The sequence below is a fragment of the Thunnus albacares genome, chromosome 4, assembly GCF_914725855.1.
Source record: "Thunnus albacares chromosome 4, fThuAlb1.1, whole genome shotgun sequence".
Classification (NCBI taxonomy): Eukaryota; Metazoa; Chordata; class Actinopteri; order Scombriformes; family Scombridae; genus Thunnus; species Thunnus albacares.
In genome coordinates, this window is record NC_058109.1 from 11,462,629 (window position 1) to 11,488,758 (window position 26,130).

The window sequence follows — 26,130 nt, forward strand, 5'->3', positions numbered from 1 at the left end:
ATCTCTGAATATGCTTTAAAATTCCAGCTACATTTTTTTAACAAAGCATCATAAAACAGGGTTTGTATTGAAAACATTAACATTACTTTTACATATCTGTTTAAATGTAAAAGTATTGAATTTGACCTTTGATTTTTACACAACAGCAATGATACAGTATGTTACTGAGGGTACACACATGATAACCCAAATGGCCCCACACACTACACCTGTGCAAACACACACATTCATAGCCAGAATGACAAACAGTTCCTTCAGTTGCCACAGCCCAAGTCAAAGTTTACTCTGTATGACCTATTGAGCGTCTACTCTTCTCATTCCTGAAAGCTGTCACCATGGTCAGCTCGCCCCGGGAGCCAGCAGTGTGGTGGGAAACAGTAAACACAAGGATTTTCTTTTTTGCAGTTGGAGGGAAAAATGGAAAATAACACTGTATGCCAGGGTGCTACTACTGCATTTGAAGAAATCTACAATTGTATGCTAAAGTAGATTTGCATTCATATCAAAGACTACAGCAGTTGACTGTGGTATCAACACACACCTTTAGCCAGAAAGGGGGGGAGGGGGTCTAATTAGTGAAAACAGCTTAAATGGTTGGAGTGAAAACCTGTATACATATGGCTCTCAGTGGCACCACTGAGCTCAGTCTTTAACACCGCAGAACCAAAAGTGACCAACTGAAATGACGACCCATCTGTCAGTATTATCGACACCAGACCGAACGCAGGCAGAGTGGAGCTGTCCTTTTAGGAAGCACATAAGTCCTAGTCCAGTCATACTAAGTCAGCATTTCTTTAAAGCTGAAATCACACCTAAAAGGAAAATATAGCAGGAACAATCCTTCACTGTGTGTTACCTCGTCTGTTCTTTTCCCTTCACATAATTTCAACTGGAACTGCAAAAATGTAACCATATGGTCAGCCTTAAACAAACCTTTTTAGTTTCCATACCGCCACCAAAATTAACAGCCTAACTACCCCTGTTCTGAAACAAATGAAGAATACATTTTAGGGTGTTTTTTGTTTTTTTTTACGATGTTGGTCCAATTTTTGTTTCCTTTTCAGTCAAGTTCAGTTGAAATTTGTGGACATGGTCCATGAGGGCGAGCAACACCAGCAAACACATTTTAAAACTATACATACATATATATATATTTTTTCTATTAATTATAGGTAAGAGAGACCAGTTGAACCATAAAATACAGTAGCTCTGCAAAATCTGTTAAAATTTTACACTTCACCTTTTGAATAATAACCATTTCGTTTGCCATAATTATCACTTCCAGACAGGTAGACAGTATGGTTAAACTGGCACTGATCAGTTTCTTCAACAACCATAGCAACAAAGGCTACAGAACCATCAGCCTTTTGTGGGCATGTGCGAACAATCTGACATTGTCATGAGGAGGGATTAAAGGTGCAAATAGAGCATTCAGAACAGGCTGAGGCCTGAGCTTTTGATTTTCAGGGAGCATTTTTACATATGTTCACCTCAAGTTTTGGAACTTTTACCATGTTTTTCATAGACATCCAACATCATGACAGTATAAAAACAACAACAAATCCCAAAAGGTACAATATGCCCCTTTAAATGGTGGAGCATTTCATGTATTATATCTTCTAAGTGCTACTGTCCACATCTGGGTTTCAGAGTTTATGCTCAGTTCCTGGAAATTGGTGAGACTGTTTAACTTGAAACGCAGTCAGCTATTCAGTCACACACCCAACAGTAGAGGACCTGCACTATGGCCGCCAGATGTTGAACTAAATTTAACAACATCAGCAAGGTGGGATCTTAACTGTCACCCAGTGGGCTCAATATACCATGCATGTTTTCTGAAAGGATTCAAACACAGCCAATGCCTTGTAGTTTGTCTTTACAGCATTATCACCAAGGGCTCCTGTGTCCTTCCATCAATGTCTGCTTCAACTCAGCTTCTGTTCAGTGGAGGGAAAGCTGCACTGAAATGTTACTCCTCCAGGGAGGCACAGTGGCTGTACCATGTCACTCAACAGCCGACAAGATGTTCATAGTGACAGACAAAGTGTAACCTGAAGACTTTGGACTCAACAACTACATTTCATTAGGTTTCTGAGGTTCAATTCAGGTGATTTATATATATTTTTTCTTACAACGCTCTAAGAAAAAGCCTTTTAATCATTAAATATTCATTAAGTTACTTTCACAATATGTTTTCTAAATCAAAACACCTTTTACCACACTTTAAATTGGTGTATTTGTTTTTACAACACACAACTGGACCAGAAACAAACCATGGCGTAAAGGCCAGAGCTGGTAACTCTACACTCCTCACCTCATGTCACGTCTTGTTTCTGATCTCTGACACAGCTCTGTTCTGAACGCTCAATATTGTATAACAGCTTTACATGGAACACATAAAATATCTATCAGGTTTTCCGAGGCCGGCACACATGTCATTTTGGGTTAGCCAAGGTGGAGCGTGTCTACCACTGGAGCGTGTCTGTGGAATAGACATTCCAAACCAGAAAAACCACACACACATATACACACACACACACACACACTCATACACATGCGCACGCATACACGGACAGTTGGATTCAGGACACACTGGGACGTGGCATTTAAGAGCGAGCAAAAATCACCCTTTTAACATGTTGCTCTCCGATATTTGAAAATGTCCTATCATAACATCGCTGTGCATGCATATGCTTTAATATTACAATCATCATAATTATTTTGAAGATATGTGTAATTTGAAATCAGCTCTGGATTTACTGAGCACTTCCACTGCAGTAGCTCACTGTGACCACAATGCTTTGCTACAAAGCTTCTTGCAGAGGCTCTCAAAGTGACTGGGATAAGATGCAGGCTGTGGAGAAAAGACAAAATTGTGCCCCGAGCAGCATTTTTCACCGCTGTAATAGATGTCGTCTTACCACAGGGCACTATTTCTGTGTTGTCATCCCATAATCCACAGTGACATTGAAATTAGTTAAGTTCAAAAGTGCAGCACGTTGCGTGCACGATAGATCTGTTTTATTGACAATGACATCACCCACCAATTGTGGTATTCCCCAGGGCCATGCATGGACTCCCTATGCAGAATTGAATTACTTTATGGTCTTTATTATGTGCATTAGAGCAGGTCATGGTATGGAACTTTTAATACTATTTTGTACCAACCAAGATGTATCGTACAGATATCATGTACCAAAAGCTGACACTGAAGGTTTGGTCCAAATCCTACTCTTCTCTGCTTATGTTTTTAATCAACTAAAGATTATTTTCATTATCGATTAATCAAGAGAATAATCGACAGATTAGTCATTTGGTCTGTAGAATGTAAGAAAATGTTGGAATAGGTCATTTACCGTTTCCCAAAGCCCAAGATACAACCCAAGATATCTTTTTTTTGTCCCGACCAACAGTTCACAACTCAAGTTTACAATCACAGAAGACTAGAGAAAGCAGCTGGAACCAGAAGTTTACAATCAATCGATTATCAAATTAGTTGGCAATTGATTTTCTGTCCATCGGCTAATTGATTAGTCAACTAATCATTGCCGCTCTAGACAGTTTGTGAATTATATGATATTTTTGATGATTTTAGACTGCGTTGTATTTTGGCGAGATTATTGTATGGCTCCTTCTATTTAGACAAAATTCAACATTTGAGACGCAACATTTGCTTTAATTAATGTTTTTACTTTTTGCCACTAGGGGGCAGCAGAACAAGCTGTAAACACACCACTGACATATTATCACCATTTAAAGTTGTTTCACCAAACAGTTGTCCAGTCACACATCCAGCAGACACAGAGCAACATTAGCATTCATTTGGAGTTGTATTTTGTACAATCTGATGAATGTAATTTGCGACGGTCACTCTCCTTTTAGTCTCCGCCAACCACTGAGAAACATATCTGGCTAAATGCAAAAGGCACAAACTAATCGCTGACTTTTTTTGTTTTTCAGCTGTTTTGTGTTTGCTAGGTAAGATTATTAGAGGTTTTTCACTAGAAACAGCTGCCTGCTGCAGCTGGAAAGAGGCTGACGAGAGCGGAGAGGCTGAACTGATTAGCTGGACGGAAAACCAAAACAATGAGCTGAAAAACGATAAAACACTCTGCAGAGCTGAGAATAATTCTCTGTCAGTTTGTCATTTGAGCTCCACAATTCACATTATATATAGTTATTAGATTTACATAAATAAGGTTTTGAAGAAGTTTTTATCCCTGAAAGTAGTAAACAAGTAGTTGTTTTAGTATCTGCACTGAAACTCAGATGCTCTACTGGGGCTAGTGTTGAAAAAATTCAAAAAATATTCAGCCCTCGTGCATACAAGTTTGTATTTTGTACAGTATGCATATATGTGATATGTGTGTTTGTCCAAAAATCTTTTACACATCTAAAAAAAAACACATGCAAACTTCATATTTCAAAGACATTCATTGCTTCCAGCATTAAAATAAGCTTGTGTTGATTCACTCTTTGATGAGGACATCAAACAGCATGAACGAATGATCCCAGTCTACAGTATCTCAGTGTAAACTAAGTAGATGAGTAGTGTGAACATGAGCCTTATGCAGTGGCAGCCTGTAGCCCACACTAGTATGAGTCAGCACTATACCCCAGACAATTACTGGGCACATGACTCCCCATCTCAGGAAGCACAATAAAAAAGTCCAGCACAGGACCGCAAAGTCTTTGCAGGAATTAGTTCTGCAGTCCGACTGTGTCCTGTTTACCTCGGGCCTCTCTCTCTCTGCCTGGAGTCATACACATGACTGAAATATCTCAGTAAACCACGGGACACTGTATTGTAAAGGTTTGTGTCTGCCAACTGCTCACATGCTCAACAAATACTACAGTGTAATAGACTTGAATTGTAGTAGTAGAGTTGTTTATCTTAGCTGTTTTGGACAACAAGGTCACAGGAGAGAATGCAAAGTCCAGATCAACAAAGTCATTTATAATCTAGTTTAATTCAAAAACAAATCGAGCAGCTAGCATACAGATTCTGAAATCCTCTCACTATAGTCAAATTTCAGTATAATGCACTCTTAAAAGGACATCATTTGTCTTCAGTAGCCAGTAAGGAACTCAAACTTACCTAATATGAGGCTGACAAAACTTATAGGACGGTAACAAGTGCAGGGGAAGCTCAGAATATTTGGATGCCCCAGCAATAAGAATGCCAAGCATTACATGTCCATCAGTCCATCACTCTTACTATATGATCTAATTATGCAGAGAGGCTGCTCCAAACCCTGTGCTAGTCTACTGTCCGACATGCAAGTTCCCAGACGGGACAGCAAACGCCCTCAGCAACCTCCAGCTCAAACAGCATCGAGGACCCGAAGCATCCCAGCCTCCGTCCGCTGTCTGGATCAAAGTGGGACTGCTCCCTTCCTGCTTGCATAACAATACTCTAGACAGATCCTCTGCTGCAGTTGGTGCCTGTGGATCAGACTACTTAGCCGGTATGCGCTCTTTCTGACTTGCAAATGGACCTGGCGCAGTTCCAGTCCAAGTCAAAAATGCTGAGCTAAAACTGGGCCAGATACCTGGTGAAATACTCATAAAACTGCCTGATACTCTGATACTTTCTTGTCTCTCTCCCTCTGTATCTGTCACAGCCCAGCTTGGCGGGTTGCGTATGCATCTTTTCCGCCTGGCGCTTAATGTCCTGAGTCACAGGCAGAGCCAGTGAACTGGACTGATTTGAATTGTCACTGCATGTTTGTAGTTGGCTGCCTGCAGGGCACAGGCTCCCTCAGCACGACCCTCAGTGGGAATCTGGGCCAAAGGAAGCCGACTCTGAGGTGTCAGCTCAGGAGAAAAATGACAGGAGTGATGATATGGTGACAGCATGGGTTCACACACACTTTTTCTCATATAATCTTCGAGGTGGGGATTACAAACTGTGAGTAAGACAACCCCCCTTTGTGTTATGAGGCCAAATATTACAAAATGACTCATGTAATTAACATGCAGGGCAGAATATGTTCAGGCCAAGGACATGTGGTTTAAAAAAACAGCAGTTCATGACCAAATTTAGCGTGCGCCGAGAGCAATGAAACAACACGCTCACTGGTGTGAAGGTACAAGGCAACGGGTGGCATGATGGTGGGTTGTATGTTACATTCCCTGTTGCACACTCGAGCAAATTGCTTCTCATTGAAGTTAAATCGCTCCGCAGGATGACTAAAGTTCATGAGGAGAGATTATAGACTGAGGCAGTTTTGAAATTAAAGCCCTGCATCCTCTGTGTTGAGTCACAGACAGGAGATAAGTGAGGATTACAGTCAAAGATGTGGACATAGAAATACTCAGAAATGTGCAATTAATGTGCACACACTGTACAAACATGCTGTCTGACCTTGTGAGATACAAATTGCTATCTACTAGATCGCTTGCACACAGCTGAACATAATCGCAGCTTAATTAAAAGGTGCCAAGATAAAGAATCAGTGAGTTCACAGGCAGGTACAAGCAGCTCAAGTTGAATTGAATTGATAGCAAAGTCCTTCATCCTTCACCTTACTCTCACAGCTTATTAAATGTGCACTTCACACTCCGATGCTTACACATTCTGCTTGGGTTAATAGACCTTGTCACCTTTTGCATCAGTGCAGCTAACAGCACTGGTAGGCATACACACCAAAAGACGGCAAGAGACAGCCAGAGAGAGGAATCAGGGTGTGTCTCAACAGCACTCAAACATAATCTCAGCACATATGTGACCTCTACTGACTAATTAATGAAACTGCATCTCTTAATCTCTCATTCTGGCCACAGCGTGTGCCGCAGAGCAGGAGTCTGAGAGCATGTTTAACTCAGTGAAACATCAAAGTGCTGCTTGTTGAATGAGACAGAGTCATTAAACATAGACCATCCTGCCAAACTCCCTCTGCCCTAAACACAATTAACTCATTTCCCTCCTGAAATGTATCTAATAATGTGTATTGAATGAATGGAGGTTATGTTTCCATATCTTAAATCAACCAAATGACATCATATGAAATATTACAAACACTTTTAGCTCCTTGTGTTTGAATAGCCGGCTTTGTTTTCTCATATGGGGGAAAAAAAATAAATCACACAGCCCTCTAGAAAGAACAAGAGCTTTATTGCTAAAAAGTTAAATTTAGATGGATGAGTCACTTGATTAGTGAACACTGTGGAGGAACACGCATTTAGTTTAATGAGTTGCAATTAGGTCGCTGTTGACCAAATAATTCAGTATTCAAATGGAGTTAGAACACGTACAAAAGCATGCACTTACAATATGCAAAAATGAGGCTACACAAGATTATTTTGGCGGAAATAACACACAACAACATCAACCAAAGCATCAGCCACAGTGGATTTAACGCTAAAAATCAGTGTGCATACGGCCAAATACACTAACACAGCGACGGCTATCCGCTATGCAAACACATTTCTCAACGTGAAGTCAGCTCACCTCTTCCAGCTCTTCCTCCCTCACCTGACAACTTGGCAGAGCTTCTGTGAAAAATGTTGCCAAAAGGGAGACCATTATCAGGGGAGGAGTCCTGGCTTCAAGTCAGGTCAAATGCAGAGAGACTGTGCTGAATTCCTCCATAAGCAATCACCACTCCTCCGCACACTGATGGATGGACCTCAGCCCAGCCCCATCCCTGCCTCTTATCTTGCTCTGCCTCTTATCCTCTCCTCTTCCTCTGGATTAATCCATTGAGTCCCTGTCACTCTTCTCCCTCTCTCTCTCTCTTTTCCCTCTCTGCCATGAGCATGATCACATGTGCACATACTACACAACAAGCCAAGGCGGATGTCCACAGAGCAGAAACAGAGGGGCTTGTGTTGGCCAATCGCTGGCTATAAATAGGCTCCTTGAGTTCACCATTGTCTCTTCCTATGATTGTGAAGAGCCTAGAGGGCTTGGAGAGAGGGAGGAGAGAGGCATCACTCTCTGCTGGCTATTACTTCCCTCTTCATATCGACTTAAGTCTCCCTATCAGTTTCACCTGATTCTCCTCATTTGTAAGGAAACAAAGCAATACTGGAGCAAAAAAAAGGAATAAATGCTCCAGAAAACATAAGAGTGCCTTGTTTTATTGAGGTGAGCAGCAGGATGACTTTGTCTTTCCTGTATCCGTTGTAATGGAAAGGTCACATGTGTGGTGCGCTCAATAAAGTGTGAAAGACAGGGAGCTTCAACTTTCACAATTGTTGAATGTCACAGTGGACAAGATCACCAGCAAAATGCCAACAATGCCCTTAATGTACAAGTAGTATTTGTAGATGTTGCATACAGTGTTGTGCATATATTGTACAAATATCTAGTCCACATGGAGTTATAAGGACACCAAAAACACAGTTGCAGCGGTGAAATAAGAATGTAACTTCTTAAACATAAAAAACATTACACTGCAAACAAAGAACTTAATGTCCTCTCTCAAGCTCTACACATAAAATCTGCCAACAAAAAAAAGGTTCCTTTCCTAAAATACAACTACAATTGTGCAACCGAAATAAGTGAATCACATAACACCAAAAGCCTATCCTCTCCAGACAGAGCATTAAACTTGGCCTTGATTATGGCTAGTGGTAATGGAGCGATTAACGGATCAGTACATTTACAGAAAATCAATTGGCTAGTCATTTTCCAAGCAAAAATACCAAACATTTTCTGTTCCTAGCTTCTCAGATGTGACATTTCGACTCTTTTCTTTACCATATATGATAGTAAACTGAATATCTACTGGTACTCAACAAGTAATTTGAATACAGTACATCTCCTTGGGCTGTGGGAACGTGTTTGTCACAATTTCTTGATATTTTGTGAATTATCAGCAATGAAAATAATGTTAAGTTGCAGCCCTAAATGGAGCGTAACTGTGGACACAAATCTTTCACTTTTGGTTGAATTCTTCTTTTTCACATGCATGTAAGGTTCAACATTATTGTTATTTTTTATGAGACAATCTGTTGGTCATCCAGGTTTGTACCCAACATCAACAGACCATCTTTCCACATCTTTACTTGTGCCTAGCATTACGGATATTATACTGTAATCTTTTGAAAATGAATCATACACAACAAAGATATTACCTCACCCCAAGACCAAGGACGCCCATACAAAATCTTCCAATTCAATAGGTATTGTTAAGTCAAAAATAATATTAGTAATATACTATAGTAAAGTATATAACCAATGAAAAATTAGTATTATTTAAAATGATGAATCACTTAAGTGTTGTCAGTAGCCGATTACGGCTACAGTAGGTCAGACATATGCATAATATGTGTCAAGTAAACATTACCAGAGAGAAATTTCTGATTGACCTCTTGCCCTCTGAGCAACATGGCTCATTTAAACACACCCACAAGGTCTCTGGAGACGGTGACTAATCCACTGAACAATCCACTGAGCTAGAAGGGATAACCCGTGCTTTCAGTAGAAACACCTTGTAAGGCAGTGGAAACAGCACTTCCTCTTTCATCGGACAGATTTGTAGGCAGTCCTACGCTGATATCACTGCTGCAACTTGTCAGAGAGAGAACAACATCAGCAGGGAGTACACACATCTAACACGCAAAGTCAACAAGTATTTCATGAGGACATACTATGCAGGACTGTCATGAGAAAATGTCAAATACGGTTGAGCACAAGGATCTCAAACAAATACAGTTGTTACTATGAAATAAGAAGAAGAAAACATTCTTCTTTCTTCTTTTTCAGTTTCTATATTCTCACATTCAGTTACTCAATTTGAAATATACAGCATATAAAGTAATGGGACAGTCTGTTTTTGTATTCATAGTCCCCCAGGTTTAAGATAGTTAAGCAGGAAAATGATACCAAATATACAACATAGCTAAGGAGGTTTTTTTAGAGACAAACAGTGAAATGCTCTTGACTTGCCAAGTCAGTAATCTGACCTCAATCCAACCGATCATGTGTTCCTTTCTAAAGACCAAACAGATGGAAAAAAGAAAAGAAAATTCCCTGAAACAAGCAAAGAGGGTAAGAGGTCTATTCAGGCCAGACAGAACATCACCAGAGTGCTTGTTGTTATCTGTGGGTCATTGACCGCAAAAGATGCACATTGACACTGACATATTTTCCGTTTTTAAGTCGGCGAATTTGTTAGCAAATAGTTGCTTGTTTACACATTCAGGTCACGGAGCAACATTATCATTCATTTGGAGTTGTGATTCTGTCCACCTGATGAATGTTAATCCAATATTCACTCTTTTAAGCTCTGCTTTGATCTCAGTTCTTGAGGCAAATATCTGGCTCTGTAGCAGCTAAACGCTACACTGTGTTCACCAGTCGCTAATTTTGTCTATCTGCAGTTCAGTGCTGGGCCTGTGGTGTACAGTGGGTCTTTAGAGCTTTTGCACTAAAAACAGCTGCCTGCTGCAGCTGAAAACAACACTAAGAGAGCTCTGAGACTGAACCAAACAGTTGCGGGCTGTCAAACCAAAACAATGAGTTGAAAGACTGACTTGAACAATGAGTAGGATGATAATTCTGTGGTTTTGTCGCTAATATAAAGTATTGATTGTAGCAGCTTTAATTCTGAAAGTTCTGTTGACTTTCACAATTAAGTTCTGTTCCATAAAATCTGTGAATTGTGTTACAGTGTTACAGTTCCTACACTGCTCATGTGATGTGAATGTAGCTGAAAGTTGGGACTTTAACCTCATAGTCATTGTTACATTTCAAATCCAGTGTGCAGAATGATGTGTTATTAGAGAGCCAACACAACAAACATGTGCCTTTGTCCTAAAACTTTCTGATTTCACCCTACATTAAAACTACATGTGGCTACAAAGTCTTGATTTTCAATCATTCCCTAAACTTCCATAAAAAAAACTAAGATGCAGCACACACACCACATCATACAAAATGCACGGTTGTTTCTAGAACAATCTGAGTATACTGTAGCTATGTACCAGTGATCATCTGAACAATCAGAGCAAAATATAAAACTTTAACACTCAGAGGACGTCATCATCAGTTACCTCTTGTTACCATTTGGGGCCGCCAGCGTGCAGATTTACCTTGAACCTTAACAGTGAGGACTCCTTTGTACACATGACGAGTTACTGTTAATCTGTTGCTTACAATATTTAATCCTCAAAGTGTGGCAGAAGGTTGTGTGATTTCACCAAGTACGGCAGCTTAAGACTCAGTTGGCGTAAATGTATCTGTACCGCCTTCAATCTCCCACCCTCCCAGTCCATCAGTGACTCTCACCATCTTTTCTCCTCCTTTTCCTCCCTGCATCTCTCTCACTCTCTGTCTGTGTTTCCTGACTCCTCCCTCAGTTCAGCCTGGTGTCCACTCAGCCTCCCTCTGCTTCTCTACATCAGACCAGTGACAACTTCTCAACTCAGTCGTCTCTTACTGTCACTGAATAACCAGCGAGAGGAGCCGCCTTTCACCTCAGTGCAGGTAGGAGTCGACTTCAACAGTCAAATATATCAACACTTAACCGTAAGATTTCATTGTAGAGGGACGGGATGTTTGTAATTGTATGTCCTGATGTTTCAGACTTCATTTGAAATTTGAAAACAAAGTATAATTAACTTTTCTTTCTACTCTAAGTATATTTCAGAGGTCACTGGGTTCAAATTGGTCAAATCAAGAATAAAATATAATGAAAGCAACAATTTGTACTTAAAGTTTGAATTTGAGCGTCAAGCCAGGTTACTTTTAATCAAATAATTATACATTAGTCCTGCTTTGCATACAGTTAAGAGGCCGAAGTTTAAAGATAGAAATTATCCTAATAAGGTGTTGGACAGGAAGGTTTAAACTGCAAACACTTTGCCGAACATAAGATAGGAAATAAACTTTCAAAACGAAGCTAAGAAGAGCTTTAAATATAAAAAAAACCAAAAAAACATTTTTATCATCAGACTAATTGATGATCAGGCTGAAACTATTTAAAATAGGTGTTAAAAAGACTTTAAAAAGACTGTTTGGCTTGCCATGCTTGGACAACAAATTGAAAATGATCCAGCTCTGAATCATAGTCTGTTGGGTTGTCTGAGGTCAGGACTGTTAACGTGATTACAAAATGAAATGCAGGGAATTTCCTGTTTATCCGAGATCTAGTAGATTGTTGACTTTCTGTTTGGATGAAAAGCCTGGGCTGATGTATCTCAAACATTACATGAACGGACATTGGTGTGGTGGTTGTACAGAGCGTATTCTGACGTCATTTTTTCAGCATGAGGAGGTTCGTAGATATCTGAGCAATGACAGCAGGTACTTTGCATTTTACAATTATGTATGAATAGTCCTTCAGATATCTATTCATGCCAGGAAGCTGCAGCAAGAAGAGGGAAAGAAAGAGCAGTCTATCAAAACAAACTGGTAATTCTCCTTTTATAGATATGGTTGTATCTTAACTCAAGTGTTGTAGATGACCTCTGTCTTCTCAGCAACACTGATCTGAAGTCCAGAAGTGAGCATAACATACACAGTGAATAAAAAATGTACACAAATTAGCTCTCTTGTATGCTCACAGAATGCCTTTCGGAGGAGGAAACAAATGCGGCTGCTGCCAGAAAACCGTCTACTTCGCTGAGGAAGTGCAGTGTGAGGGGAAGAGTTGGCATAAATCCTGTTTTCTGTGCAGTAAGTATTCAACTTCTCATGTAATCTGCTTTATGTGCCGACTAAATAAACGGCCCTGAAAAGTGCCAGGATGGAATGCGCAGTATTTGGCATCCGATAGGAAACTGAGTATCCGCAGGTTTTCGCTCAGACATCTCAGACCTTATTTGGATCTACTGGAAACGTGACAAAGGCTTCATCTTCCTTATATGGCAGAGGAAGGTGCATGTACAACCCCTCAACCACAGACAAGTATTTATCTGAGCCAGCTAAGCACATGATGGAATGCCATTTAATTTTCTTTAAATGTCATGCATAGTTTTCGGTAACATCACGGCTAAACATCTGTGAAAAAAAGGTTGCTTACAGTTTAGAGAGTTAAGTTTGTTTTGTTTGCTGTAGATGTTTGTTGACTAAAATAGATGTATTTGTACTTTTAATTAGTTTTTTCCTCCTTTTCCTTCGCTGTCAGTGGTCTGTAAGAAAAACTTAGACAGCACAACGGTGGCCGTTCATGTGGATGAGATCTACTGCAAATCATGCTATGGCAAGAAATATGGGCCAAAAGGCTATGGCTTCGGAGGTGGAGCCGGCACTCTGAGTATGGACACAGGAGAGGGACTTGGAATCAAGCCTGAAGTGTGAGCAAAACAGCACTTTTCCTGTAAAAATACTTTACATAATGTTTGAATGTACCCACTGAATGGTTAAAAAAAACACACACATCCTGTAAAACATCTGGTTGTTGTTGTTGGATAAAAGCTTCAAATGAGGGTGGAAACAGATTATAGGAGCCTGCATACTGTATTTATAGCTCCCAATAAAGCAATGTTTCAATCTCAGTGATCCTTGTTGATCTGTTTCCTCCCTCAGTTGAATTCCCCTCGCCACTTTCTTTAAAGCTATAATGTTTCTTGACAGACAAGCTCCTCATCGCCCTACAAATAACCCCAACGCCTCCAAGTTTGCCCAGAGAGCAGGGGGCTCAGATGTGTGTCCTCGATGTGGCACCACAGTGTACGCAGCGGAGAAGGTCATCGGTGGAGGCAATGTAAGAAAGTTCTATGCTGTAATCTCAGTTTTAGAGCTTATAAATTGCACTTTGATTGAACAATAGGAGCTTCTAGCTTATTGATTTGTTAGTTGTCAATATATGTTTGAAGCCCTGTGCTTGATCCAACTCATGCTCTTCTCCTCAGTCCTGGCATAAGGGCTGCTTTCGTTGTGGCAAGTGTGGCAAAGGACTGGAGTCCACGACCGTCGCCGATAGAGACGGAGAGATCTACTGTAAAGGTCTGTGTGTATCAATACTACACGAGTTTTTACTACAGAGAAATTATGTAGTATTCCTCATTAAATAAATGAAAATTGGCCAAATCCTCAGTTAAATAAGTCAGTACTGCAGTAACTGTACTTAATTGTAATTGTAATTGTAATTGTAATTAAACCTCAGTATGCAGAGCCAGAGGAGTTTTCCAGAAGCCCAGTAGCTCAGAAGGCTGTCTGACCTTTTGCCATTTATATTTTTATGTATTTATTTATATTTGATGATATGTGAAAACTGTATTTCAAATGTCATGTTTACAGTTAACTATTTTAATAAAGCAGGACCAATAAATCAGCGACGTCAGTATGAGCCAACATTAGTTTATCACAGATACATCGGTACTGACGTGTATATACGTTGATAATTGCAGTACAGACATGTCAAAGATGTGTTTGAGGTCATTTCAAAAGTGTTGTCATTACCTTGTTTGTCCACCAGAGAGCACTGAAAAGTCTATTTTCCAAATGTCTCCATCACAATTCTTTGATAACCAAATTTAAGGGATCCCTGTCAAAGGGGTGCCACCATGCCTTAGGGGGTTACATAAAGACCACAAAACCAGTTTGACTCTCTCCCTTGACTTGACTCTAAAAAAGTGACCTCTGTCAAATGTTTCAAAACAGTATCTGCTACTATATTTTTATTAAATTGTTTTCATTTCTCATTAATTGTATTTTGATTCGCAGGTTGTTACGCAAAGAACTTTGGTCCCAAGGGATTTGGCTTTGGACAGGGTGCAGGAGCTCTGGCTCATTCCCAGTAAAGCCTGAAGCCACAGCCCACCAGGAACGGACATCTGGTGCTCTGATACCATCACTTTAGGATCCTCCAGTCAATATCAAGGCTATTTTACTCTGCCCTTTCACTCCAGCTACAGGCAAAGAGGAATGAAAGAAACACACTACACACAGCTTTTTGCACTTGTTCACCAATTACATTTTGCTCCATATGTTGCATTAGAATTTGGTTTATAATTTTCTCAGTTAAGTATTTCATACTAAACAGTTAAAACACACTGAATTCTAACCCTGTTTGGAAGTGCACATTGTTTGTGTATAAACTGAATAGTTAACAGCAATCTGACTCCGTTTCCAGAGAAGAAGATAATGAAAAATTAAACAAATTAAACAGTGTGGTTGCAATAAGAGACTCTCTGCAATAACAGAACTGAGTTTGGCAAATGTTGAGAACGATTAACATCTGAATCAGTCGGTGTCTGAGAGAGAGAACAAAATAACATCAACATGTTCCAAGACTGACAGCTGTGAAAAAAACAGCTAGGGGAGTCTCACATCATGCTTCAGTGCACTCAAGATAAAACCTTCCTCTCTGCCTCACATGTCAAATGTTGTAAATATTGTCTTGAAATATGTATTATTACTGAGACACAAAAATAAATATATGGCATCTATCTGGAATGTTTTACTTTTTCCCTGTGATAGCATAATATGCTCTTACAGCAATTTCACCAGTCAAAACATAAGCAAAATATCTGAATACAAAGTGAAATTTGGCAAGCTACACACAACTGTCATTGTTCTTTTCGTGGTTCTGATCTGATGAAATCCGTGTGTATGCTTGTGTGGTGTTGAGTGTGCTTGTTTTCTTTCCAATCATCATCATCAAACAGAGGAAAATGCCAGCTGTGGTGGTGAACAACGGAGTCGTAGTACTCTGCCCCGTCTCTGCCTGCACCGAGCAGTTGGCACACTGACCAGAGTGCCAGGCAGCTGTGGTGATGGTGGTGGTGGTGGTGGAGGGTCAGTTGTTCGCTTTGGCACAAACCATAACATGTGTGAGCCACAAACAACAAAACTAGGTCTGAAATCCACACAAATAATGAAAGTATTATACTCAAGAGCTGGGATCTGCTCCAGAGCTTTCATGTTTAGATTAATTATAGGTGAAACAGAGACGTGATTCATCCTCGGTTAACTTCAAATGGATATAATTTTTGGTCTAAATGTTAAAAACTCATGAACATACAGTAGAGTTTAATTCCCTCTAGTTGTTTACTCATAAGAAGGCCACAGAGAGGCCTGATCTTACAGTAAATAATCAGGAAAAGATGAGAGTAAACTTCCCCATTAAGCCCACGTACCATATAAGCCCACTTGCAACTTCTGAGTCAAATAAAAAAAAAAAAAAAAACTACATCATAAATTTTTGCTGTGTCATGTTTCTTCCAATGAAGCTGCTTGTTACATAAATTACACTTTTTATTGTAAGCCAATCAGATCTGTTGATATTGAGGCACATGTGTGACATGTGCCTGCTGATCCAATAAGTTTTTCATATTCATAAAACTTTTTTTGTATATTTCTACTCCTGTTTTTGGTAAGTACTATTTTGTTATCAAAATGTAAGTGATTATTGTTTTGAATAAGACATATGTTAGATCATTACTCTAATTAGATTAGCAAAAAAAAGTCACACCGTCTGAGGTAGATGTAAATGAGTATAGTTAATTACTTCTTTGCATGATCAATTTATACTTTTAATGTTATGTTAGAGCACCACATATAGATTTATTTCCTATAGTTGTTTTTTCAATGTCATGTGCATAGAATAATATATTGTCTTTTAACTATAAATTCACTGATGTTCCCTTTAAGCCCACTTGATGGTTTGAATAGGGATTTTCAACCTTTTGACCTTTGAAACATTTTCCTCCCTAATTTTGACCTCATTTCCTCCCATCCAGGAACAAGATTCAGGATGTAGAGCACAGGTTCATCCTCTGCAAAGCAGCCCTGGAGGGACCTGGACCACCACGCAATCATAAGGTCATTGAAAATCTGTACAAAAACAAGATGAAAGCCATCAAAGACTTGTTAGCGTAAGACTGCCAAGCAAAGACAACCACAACATGAGCAAAAGATTGAAACAACCAAAATAAAGCCTAGACCTATAACCTATAGGTTACATGGAGCAAATGAAGCAAATGATAGCCTAACAAAAACAATACAATCACCTCAGAAAGCTCAGGCCAACATTTAGCCTGGGAGAAAGTAAATACTGCAGAAATGTTGACATCTGTTTAGTTTATTTTGCTAATGATAAGATGCTAATGATGAGGCTAATGATACATGAGTTTCAAGATGTTATGACTGATGTCTCCTCACAATAAACGTCATTTACTATCCTTAGAACATTAGTATTGAACCTGTAAACTGTTTTTCTTTCAGTCAGTCGGTCTTGAGACATCTTCATAAAAACATCTGCACCTTCAACCAATTGACTGGACCAGAAATTTTGGTCAGTTTCAAATGCCAACAGCACACCATAGGATAGAAATACAGATAAAATGACAACACATACTGACAGATAAAGTATTGACAAGTAATTTCCACTATAGTTTTGATTTTGTTCATAAATAGTTTTTTGGCTACATTCCAAGGAAGACATGTTCTAAGTTTACCTTTTTCTGGAATGACAACAGAGCAAAAAGGCTGGTCAAGCCTATTCCAAATGCCATTTACGGGCCATAGGATAGGAGTGGAGAAAATAGATATACATATATACATACATATATATATATTTATCAACAAATCATAAGGTGGGCTTATGTGGAACACCCATGGGTATGTTATAGGTACCCATTAAGCCCATGCCAGACGTTTGACATATTTTGACAAATTACACAATAAAAACATAAAATATTGGTATAAATGAATTATTTACACTTTAATTTTAACTAAAATGTTCTCACTTAAATTGGGGCAGTATATATTAAAAATGTCTGAAAAGGATTTGGTGGGCTTAATAGGGACATTTACCCGACTTAATTTGAAGGAACCTGTTCACTTGAAAAATAAAGCTGATAATGATAATTTGGTAAGTCTTTTAATAAAATCTGCCAGTGACAGCCATAATTTCAGCCGGCGAGAATTTATTTTCCCCAGCTAGAAATACATTTTACATTTTGTCATTTGGCAGATGCTTTTATCCAAAGTGAGGCAAGACAATCAAGCGTTAGAGGACAGTGACTCTGAAAGAGTCCTGGTACAAATTGGTACAAATGCAATGATAAAGAGCGCTAGACAAAGCTTTCTTAAAATATGTAAAGTAAGAGCAACTGGAAGTACAGTAGACAGGTGCATAAGAAATCCCATTAGTACCAAGAAAGAAGTGCAACAAGCAACAAAGTGCTGAAAAGCTTAAGAGGCCCATTGAAATAAGAAGCCTGCTTTTGTCTACGTCTGTCTGTCTGTAATAAACGACCCATTGTTTCAAAAATTACTATGAATTTTGAATGGAAAATGAGCCAACATTATCAAAGTAAACTGCATATCTCCCGTATGGGAACGGAAAGTTTTACAGGCATAGCAACTGTAACTAAGGGGGGGGGGGCAGAGCTTAGTTAATCATTTCATATTGGACTTAACATTAACTCTACATTTTAAACAAGGAATTGAACAGTGCTATTACACATATACATACCATGTAACACATATGGATAACAACTGCATGATACAACTGCACTGCTGTATGATGTCTCAGCATCTATATGAGTCAGTTTCCTAGAGACAGTCTGGCAAACACACAGCGCTCTGTTAATCCTGCCACCATATATACTGTGGAATTATAATCAGCTGCCATGAGCCAACAGCCTGGATCTCAGTATCATCAATCAAATCAGCATCAGGGACTTTTAACTCCTGACTCAGCTGGAGCAAAATAACAATCCTGCACATTTTAACAATCTACCACTGACAATAAAAGAAGAATTAAAAGGATTCTGTCACAGACAGTGCAAATGCAATTAACTCAGACCTCCACAGATTCATTTCAGAGATTGATTCCTCGCTAGCAGTATTCCCCCTAGTAGAGTCCCATGTATGTGAGCTTGCACAATGCAGAATGAACCTCTATAAATACTAAACTGCAATAAATAGCAGGGTTGGTGGCCCAACAGGTCTCAGTGGTCTCATGAGGCTACTGAACTGCCTGCTGCTCATAGAGTCCACTGTCGGCACTACCACAAATGTAAAGCATGTGTTCAGTGTAAAGCATAGTAGTACTGAAATGCTGTTTTAACATTACCATAGTTTACACTGAGTGTGCAATATACAGACTGGTGACATATTAAAGCAAAAACCTGAATAAATATGCGGAGAAACATTTGGAATGCAGAGGCCTCTACACAGGACACTGAACTGTTTGATTAGTATGAAAATGATGTGAATCATATGCTCTGGCCTTCACAGTCACCAGGTCTTCACCCAACAGAATACCTGTGAGATCTGGAACTGAGACAGCACTCTCCACCACCACCACCACCACCACCACCACTACCATCAAATCACCTAATGAGGGAATATATTTTGGAAGCATGGTGTTCATCCCTCTAGTACAATTATAGAGACTTGAAGCTGTTCTATACTCATTATGTGTGCACAGAAGTTGGAAGCAACTGTGAAATTGTGATAACATGATAGGATAAAACACAGCTGGTTTTAATGACAGTGGGACAAAAAACGATTGACAAGTATGTCATTTCATTTAGCAATTTTTAGGAAGGTTTTTCTAAGAAAACCGTAGCCTAGCAAAACATCTAGTGATGTTTTGGTGACATGTTAGGTACTTTCCCTTGTCGTTGAGAGTTGTTAATACCCTAATCCTTTATCCTCCCTGCTCCCTCTCCGGTAATTGATTGGATAGTACAGACAGCATGTGTGCAAATGACATGGTTTAATCGCTCTGGTCACACAGTACCAACAAGTGGAACATTTATATTTATATTACAGACTGGTCTTAGATTAATAGGTCATAGAGCAGAGTGGCTCTATGGATGGCAATGTCTGTCTGTCTGTCTGTAATACACGACTCATTCTTTCAAAAATTACTATGAATTTTGAATGGAAAATCAAATTGGAAATGTTATCATGGTAAACTGCATATCTGCCATATGGGAACAGAAAGCTTTACAGGCATAGCAACGGTAACTAAGGGGGGACAGGGCTTAGTTACTCATTTCATACCGGACTTAACATTATCTCTACATTTTAAATGAGAAATTAAACAGGTCTGTCTGTCCATCTGTCTGTCAGTCCACAGCTTTGTTACCTTGAGAGCAGGTTGCTGCCGTGTCACTACAAAGTGTTGCTATATATATGACCGACTTTCAAACTGGACGTCCAGGTTTGCGTCACTGCTGTACAAGCTGAAGACGACTAAATCTCTAACACAAGCACAACTGAATTCATGGATTAATTTAAGGACTCATTGTCCTTGCACGAGTGAACTGAGCACTTAGACGTGTGTTCACACAGACAGACTCATTCATCTGTGTTTACATTTTGCTCTGTGGCACACACACTATAGCCACGAACCCAAATACAGAGCGTGCGCACATATAGTATGCAAGCTGGGACCCCATATCAAAGAGTGGCAGCATCACATGGTGCTGCAATTTGTCTATGTTTAGTTGGAAAGCCTCAGCCAAATGTACACTGGAAACTGCATTCCTGCCTTAAAACCACGGCTTAGCATTGTCTGCAGCTATTATCCTAATCAGACCAAGAGGCCCTACACTCTCAGGGGGGACAGAGCACGTCTCCACCATCACTCGCAGTAGCCAAAAAAAATTCTCACAACATCTTCCACAGTAACAAGACAAACCGTTACGGCTGTTATGGCTGCTTGAAGTTTGCTTCAATTTGGAGAAAAAAACATTCTGTTTACACTGTGGCATACAAGAGCAGAGATGATCCTTCCTAAAGATTTAAATAGTTCAACCATGTGAAACAGAATAACAGATTAACAACCAAAAGAAAACTGGTCAAGTGAAAGTCAACGAGGATGTTGTTTATCCCGTCCTGGCACACAGAAAAGTTCACACACATTATTATGAAGAAGCAGAGAGTAGTGATCTATCAACACAACATTACAATCAGTGTTATCCTGAGACCACTCCTTCATCATGGTGTGTGTAGTTGTGCGTGTCTGTGTGTGTTTCTATTTAAGTCTCCTTGTGACATAGAGGAGGGACAAAGGGGAGCAAGAGATAAATATTCTAGTGGGCTCTTCTCTCCATCACTTTGCGTCTGTCTGCATCCATAGCATCAACACAGAAAGGTAAGGCCATGTATCTCTGCTACTGTAGTTGAAATACGTCTCCAGTGACTAAGGTTGTGTTTGTTTGATCTGAGAACTAGCTTTTACCTTGGATTTGATCAATTTGATTAGATATTATTTAAAATATTGGTATTCAGAATCAAAATTTAAAGTAATACGACGTGTCTAAGCAATATTACTTAAAAAAGTGTTGATAATTAAATTGCTACAACTATGTCCTCAATTATAGAATAATAAAGAATACATTTGACTCTTTAAAGTCACTGTTAATTGGATTTGAGACTGTTAATTGGATTGTAGAACTAGAGGTGGGTGATATATATAGAGTCCTCCATCTTTTTGCAATTTTACATCAATATATGGTACATTTTCTGAAAAATCAATTCAGAAAATGGTTTATGTGTAATATAAATGGACAGAAATGTCAATTTTTGTTTAACCAAGAAATTAAATATCTGACAAATAATAGTAATTCATCACATTTTGCAAAAAATAAACATAAAGTATTGGCATAAAGCAGTCCTTAATTGATTTGCAATGTTTTTTTCTAATTCTTTCTTTTTTCTAATGGGACAAATAATTGATAAACTCAACTGGGTGTTCTAGAAAACAAAGCTACGCACTGTTACAAGCATGGGGGACCCTTACTATATTTGTGTCTTTATCCAGTGGAAAAGTGGGGGTGAAAGCAGGAAATGTTATCTGTCCGGAATAGCTGCCTTGCTTCTCCCTGTCTGCCATCACTTGCTTTTTGGCAGGGAACTGTGCTATCAGCACTGGGAGGTGACCAGCTGATTTTGTCCAGCAGGCCTTTCTACCAGTAAGACATAACAATGGTGTATAAACAAAACAAAACATAAAACAGGTGGCCATAAATGACAAACCATTGCTAATGCCTTGATTAATAATGGAGTAACAATTAACCCAAGATAGTAGTAAAAGATCACACGTATATGTCTCTACATATACTCTTTAATCCCATTCTCGTAACACTATACGGTCGACTCTGACATGGAATGTATGTATAGTGGAGCTAAAATGGAAACCATAGTTAAGACCCATTGGGACACTAGACCCAAGCGGTCCCCGATGTCAAGCACTTCAGAGACAAAAGGTTTTATTTTTGTCTTCCAGGGAGAATTGAAATAGCCAAGATGCCTGAGAAAGCGTAAGTGTATTGTGTTTCTGTTTCTTGTTTCCATTTCATCAGAGTTCATACAGGAAATGTGATTCATCTATAGAAACACACATTATGACAGTTGGATATTAATGTTAAGCTTTGGTGTCTTTCATTTTGTCTTACATGTTTACAAATGAATGTCCACCCATAGAATGGAGGTAAGATGATTAAAAATATACTGACAATCTTAAAATTATTGTCTAATAAAATGCCAATAAGACAAACTCTTCATTCTTTTTGCAGAGGAAATCTAAAATCTCAGCCTCTCGCAAGCTGATGCTAAAGGTGAGTCCTCAGTCACGTTTCCAAAGACTGAATCTACAGTCAGAAAAACAGTAAATCAAGCAGTTGTACAACAAGAACTGTGACAACAGGATGAAAGACCTGTGAAGGCCCACCATCACCACCACCATCATCATCTCACCCCACACACTTCTCCATCCTATGTGCATAGACTGAATTCCATTTACATGACTTTTTATTTGTTGTGTTTATTACTCTGAGTTCTTATCTGTTACCTTGTTTCCTGCACTGCTGTAACATTTGATTTCCCCCTCTGGGCATCAATAAAGTCCTATATTATCTCAGTTACATTTATTTTTGTGTGTTGTATCAGAGCTTGATGGTAGCCAAGGCTAAGGAGGATCTGGAGCAGGAAATGGTAGAAAAAGAGGAGCAGAAGGAAAGGTATCTGGAAGAAAAAGCTCCTCCAGTACAAACGAGCAGCATGTCCTTAGCAGAGCTACAGGTAGCATTTTACACTCACCACTATTTTGTTCAGATTTGCAAACTAAAACTCTTTAAATTCTGCGTGTTGTCTGAGATGATTTATGCAATATTACAGGTGACATCTAATTCTTCTTATTTTCTATATAGACATTATGTCAAGAGCTGCATGCCAAAATAGATGTGGTGGACGAGGAGCGGTATGATATTGAAGCCAAAGTCTTGCACAACACCAGAGAGGTAACATAACACTGGTTAAGAAAGATAACAATGACTAAGCACTGATAATTTCCATATCAACAGCAAATAAATAAACAGACACATATCTCCAAGCTGCGACAGTTTGCTGATGTAGTCCAAAAAGTACCGTGTATCTCAACATCTAGAAAGTTCAGCTTTAAATTAACTGATAATACAACTGGGCACACAAATCTTAATAAGTGGAATGGCTGTCATTGTCCACGGCAAATGACCAACAATAACTGTTTCTGTACTTTCACCACAGATCAAAGACCTAAACATCAAGGTACTGGACCTGCGAGGGAAGTTTAAGAGGCCCAACCTGAGAAGGGTCAGGGTGTCTGCTGACGCCATCCTGCGCTCCCTACTGGGCTCCAAACACAAGGTCTCTTTGGATCTGCGAGCTAATCTCAAATCAGTCAAGAAGGAGGACACAGAAAAGGTGAGTTTGGAGAAAAGAAAAGCTAGGGATACACTTTTGGTCAGAGGAAAACGTGATGCAATCCTGTTAAACGTTTTGTTTTTTTTAAGATTAATTTCCATGGAACATGAGCAGCAGTTGTGGCAAGGATGTTTTCCATGGTGATAATCTATGTAGCACATTTTCACATTAGGCCTTCAGCTGATGCTCCTATGGAGGGTGACTGACAAAGTGTGACAAATGTTTAATTAGCTTTTCTTAGCTTGCAAAACAAAAAGAAACCACTGTTGCAAGGGTCAAAATATCAGATTATTCCTATAGTACATATATAGTGATTCTGGTTAAAGGAGAGGTTGTAGCTGAATTGAGAAACTGCATCAAACATCTGACTGAATTCTTGTAGACCAAACACATGGACTGAAAGGGGAATTACATAAATCCTATGTGCATAAGATCCTTTTCCCTTAATCATATTAGAGCAAGTCACTCTACACTGGAAAATATTTTAAAATTCAGTTCTAATATGTATTCCTTGTGCTGCAGGAGAAGACAGTGGAGGTGAGCGATTGGAGGAAGAATGTGGAAGCCATGTCGGGCATGGAGGGCCGCAAGAAGATGTTTGATGCAGCAAAGGGCCCCAGCCAGTAGACAGGTGTTAACAAACAAACAACTGGCTTTCATTTTATGTCAAATACAATCACTTGTCATGCATAGCGTGTTGGCCATCAGCACAAAACATAAATGCATAAAAACTCAAACTCTTCACAAGGTCACAGAAAATATCTTATTAGCCTATTTTATATTCAGTGTCTTCTTCCTCTAACACCCAAATTTACAGTGTGTTTTGTTTCATCGTCACTGAAATAAACACAGCATATGCAATCTCTCACTCTCTGTGTGGCTTTTTTTGTAGTTAATCTTTTTAATGTTGTAGGTTTTGCATTCACAGACATCAGTCAGCTGTTCTGATTTAGGGTGATTTTTAGCGGATTTCTGACGTCTTACATGGTAATGTGCAGTTTTATCCACTGCTTGTCCTGCACAGACATATTTTAATCAAGGATGCAGAAACATAACCTTTTTAAAACAGTACACTCAAAAACAATGTATCAATAGGCCTAGTTCATAGTGAGGATCCAGTTTTCACTAGAGATGTAACAATGAGGCCGGGTAATCACCATAAATCAAAGCTAAAAATGTAGGAACCAAACAGCAACCACGCAAAAGCTAATCTTTTTCTTCAGCCATTTCAAAGAATTAATTTACAAGTACTACCGATGCAAATAAGGTAGCAAGCAGATGCTAACATATCAACAAACAGGTCTGCAGGAGATTCAATCTAAATATGTATGCTAGAACAAGCAGTTAATACTTACTGTAGCTTGGTGAAGTGAAGAAGTGGTATATGCAGTTCAGCAGGGAATAAATCCTAAATCCTCAGACTTTCCTCTTATCTTTGCTCTTGCTTGTACTTTAGGTTTACCTACAGTATATGTAACGTACGGAACTGGTAACGATGGATTGCTTACATAGAACTACTGCATTTAAACCTGCAGTGGGAACTTTTACATATAAATGAACGTCCGTTACATTCAAACGAGTTCACACAATGCTTAATGCTTAAGCCTATCACCACCAGATAAATCTCTCTGTATTTCATATTATAAAGATTTTAATCTGGTGTCGGGTTTGACACTCCCGCGCTGGCAGGATAAATGCCCGAATGCAGACTTCCGCCAGCCAACTTCTGGTTAGTCCTCTGCTAACTTGAAGGGGGGTAAAATAATTTAATCGTGCGGGTTTTCTACATTTTCAAATGTTATCGGAGCGAAAATTCTGATAGTGAAACGAGTCATTTCACTGGGGTTGTGTGATGCTCAAAACACCCACCGTTTTACAGCTGCAACAATAGTGATGTAGTATGACATAAGCGTTGTGTTTTTGTAAGTACTCTCACTGCCAGGAGGGGGAGATAAGAGTCCCGCACTCCAGCTTTAATTGGAACTTTCTTAAAGTATTAAAACAAAAAAAGAAGCACAATTGTCCAGTTAGTCAAATTGAATGACTAACACATTAAAGTACACATTCATTGAAAATCTACTGTTGCAGAGTGTGTTTTGGTGTATAGACAATATTATGCTATTGTGGGCAGTGGATTTGAGCTCATGACCCCAGTGTTTGTTCTTAAATTCTTGTACATTGACCATGAATTTGTATTCATATTTTTAAAAGATAGAAAGTTTAGATAACATCAACACCCACAAACTTTCTCATCTGATGAAATCTTTCCAAATGTTTGGGTTGAGTGCTAGGTTTCAAATGTCATACATTCATTGACAGATTGATTCAGATTATTATTATTAGATTCTCAAAGATGACACAGACAGGAAGATGCTTTGATGCACCCTCTCCACATGATGGCAGTATCAACTCACAGTTTACTGAGATAGTGGCAGAGATGTTAAACTAGCAGATTTCAGCCAAGCAACTCCAGATAAAAACCTGGGTGAAAATATTGTTTATGTCTAAGTAAATGTTGTACAGTGATT

At 39.1% G+C, this 26,130-nt stretch overlaps 3 protein-coding genes across 9 annotated transcripts in view; 2 read left to right on the forward strand and 1 right to left on the reverse strand.

Moving 5' to 3' along the window:
- The window catches only part of nav1b (neuron navigator 1b), an 88,532-nt gene extending 63,335 nt beyond the window's left edge, over positions 1 to 25,197 (reverse strand). For 5 of the 6 annotated variants that reach the window (XM_044348014.1, XM_044348013.1, XM_044348012.1 and 2 more), the window contains exons 1-2: positions 24,958 to 25,197; positions 16,620 to 16,732 (exon numbers count right to left, since the gene is read on the reverse strand). The gene's annotated coding sequence lies outside the window, so the exon portion shown is untranslated. The remainder of the gene's footprint in view (positions 1 to 16,619; positions 16,733 to 24,957) is intronic. The other variant, XM_044348010.1, reaches the window with a different exon arrangement.
- Positions 11,284 to 15,345, forward strand: csrp1b (cysteine and glycine-rich protein 1b). Its single transcript, XM_044348024.1, has 6 exons — positions 11,284 to 11,437; positions 12,519 to 12,628; positions 13,080 to 13,248; positions 13,529 to 13,658; positions 13,807 to 13,900; positions 14,621 to 15,345. Exons 2-6 carry the CDS (start codon positions 12,520 to 12,522, stop codon positions 14,695 to 14,697), a joined length of 579 nt encoding a protein of 192 aa, XP_044203959.1. The 5' UTR covers positions 11,284 to 11,437; position 12,519; the 3' UTR covers positions 14,698 to 15,345.
- On the forward strand, positions 20,946 to 24,470 carry tnni1b (troponin I type 1b (skeletal, slow)). Of its 2 annotated transcripts, none has more exons than XM_044348025.1 (8): positions 20,946 to 21,014; positions 22,149 to 22,182; positions 22,346 to 22,352; positions 22,438 to 22,479; positions 22,811 to 22,942; positions 23,071 to 23,160; positions 23,426 to 23,602; positions 24,125 to 24,470. In XM_044348025.1, the coding sequence occupies exons 2-8, from the start codon at positions 22,169 to 22,171 to the stop codon at positions 24,227 to 24,229; spliced, it is 567 nt and encodes a 188-aa protein (XP_044203960.1). In that variant the 5' UTR covers positions 20,946 to 21,014; positions 22,149 to 22,168; the 3' UTR covers positions 24,230 to 24,470. The 2 variants fall into 2 exon arrangements, with proteins under 2 accessions (XP_044203960.1, XP_044203961.1); XM_044348026.1 differs by lacking the exon at positions 20,946 to 21,014 and adding an exon at positions 21,684 to 21,834.
- Positions 25,198 to 26,130: the final 933 nt, after the last annotated feature.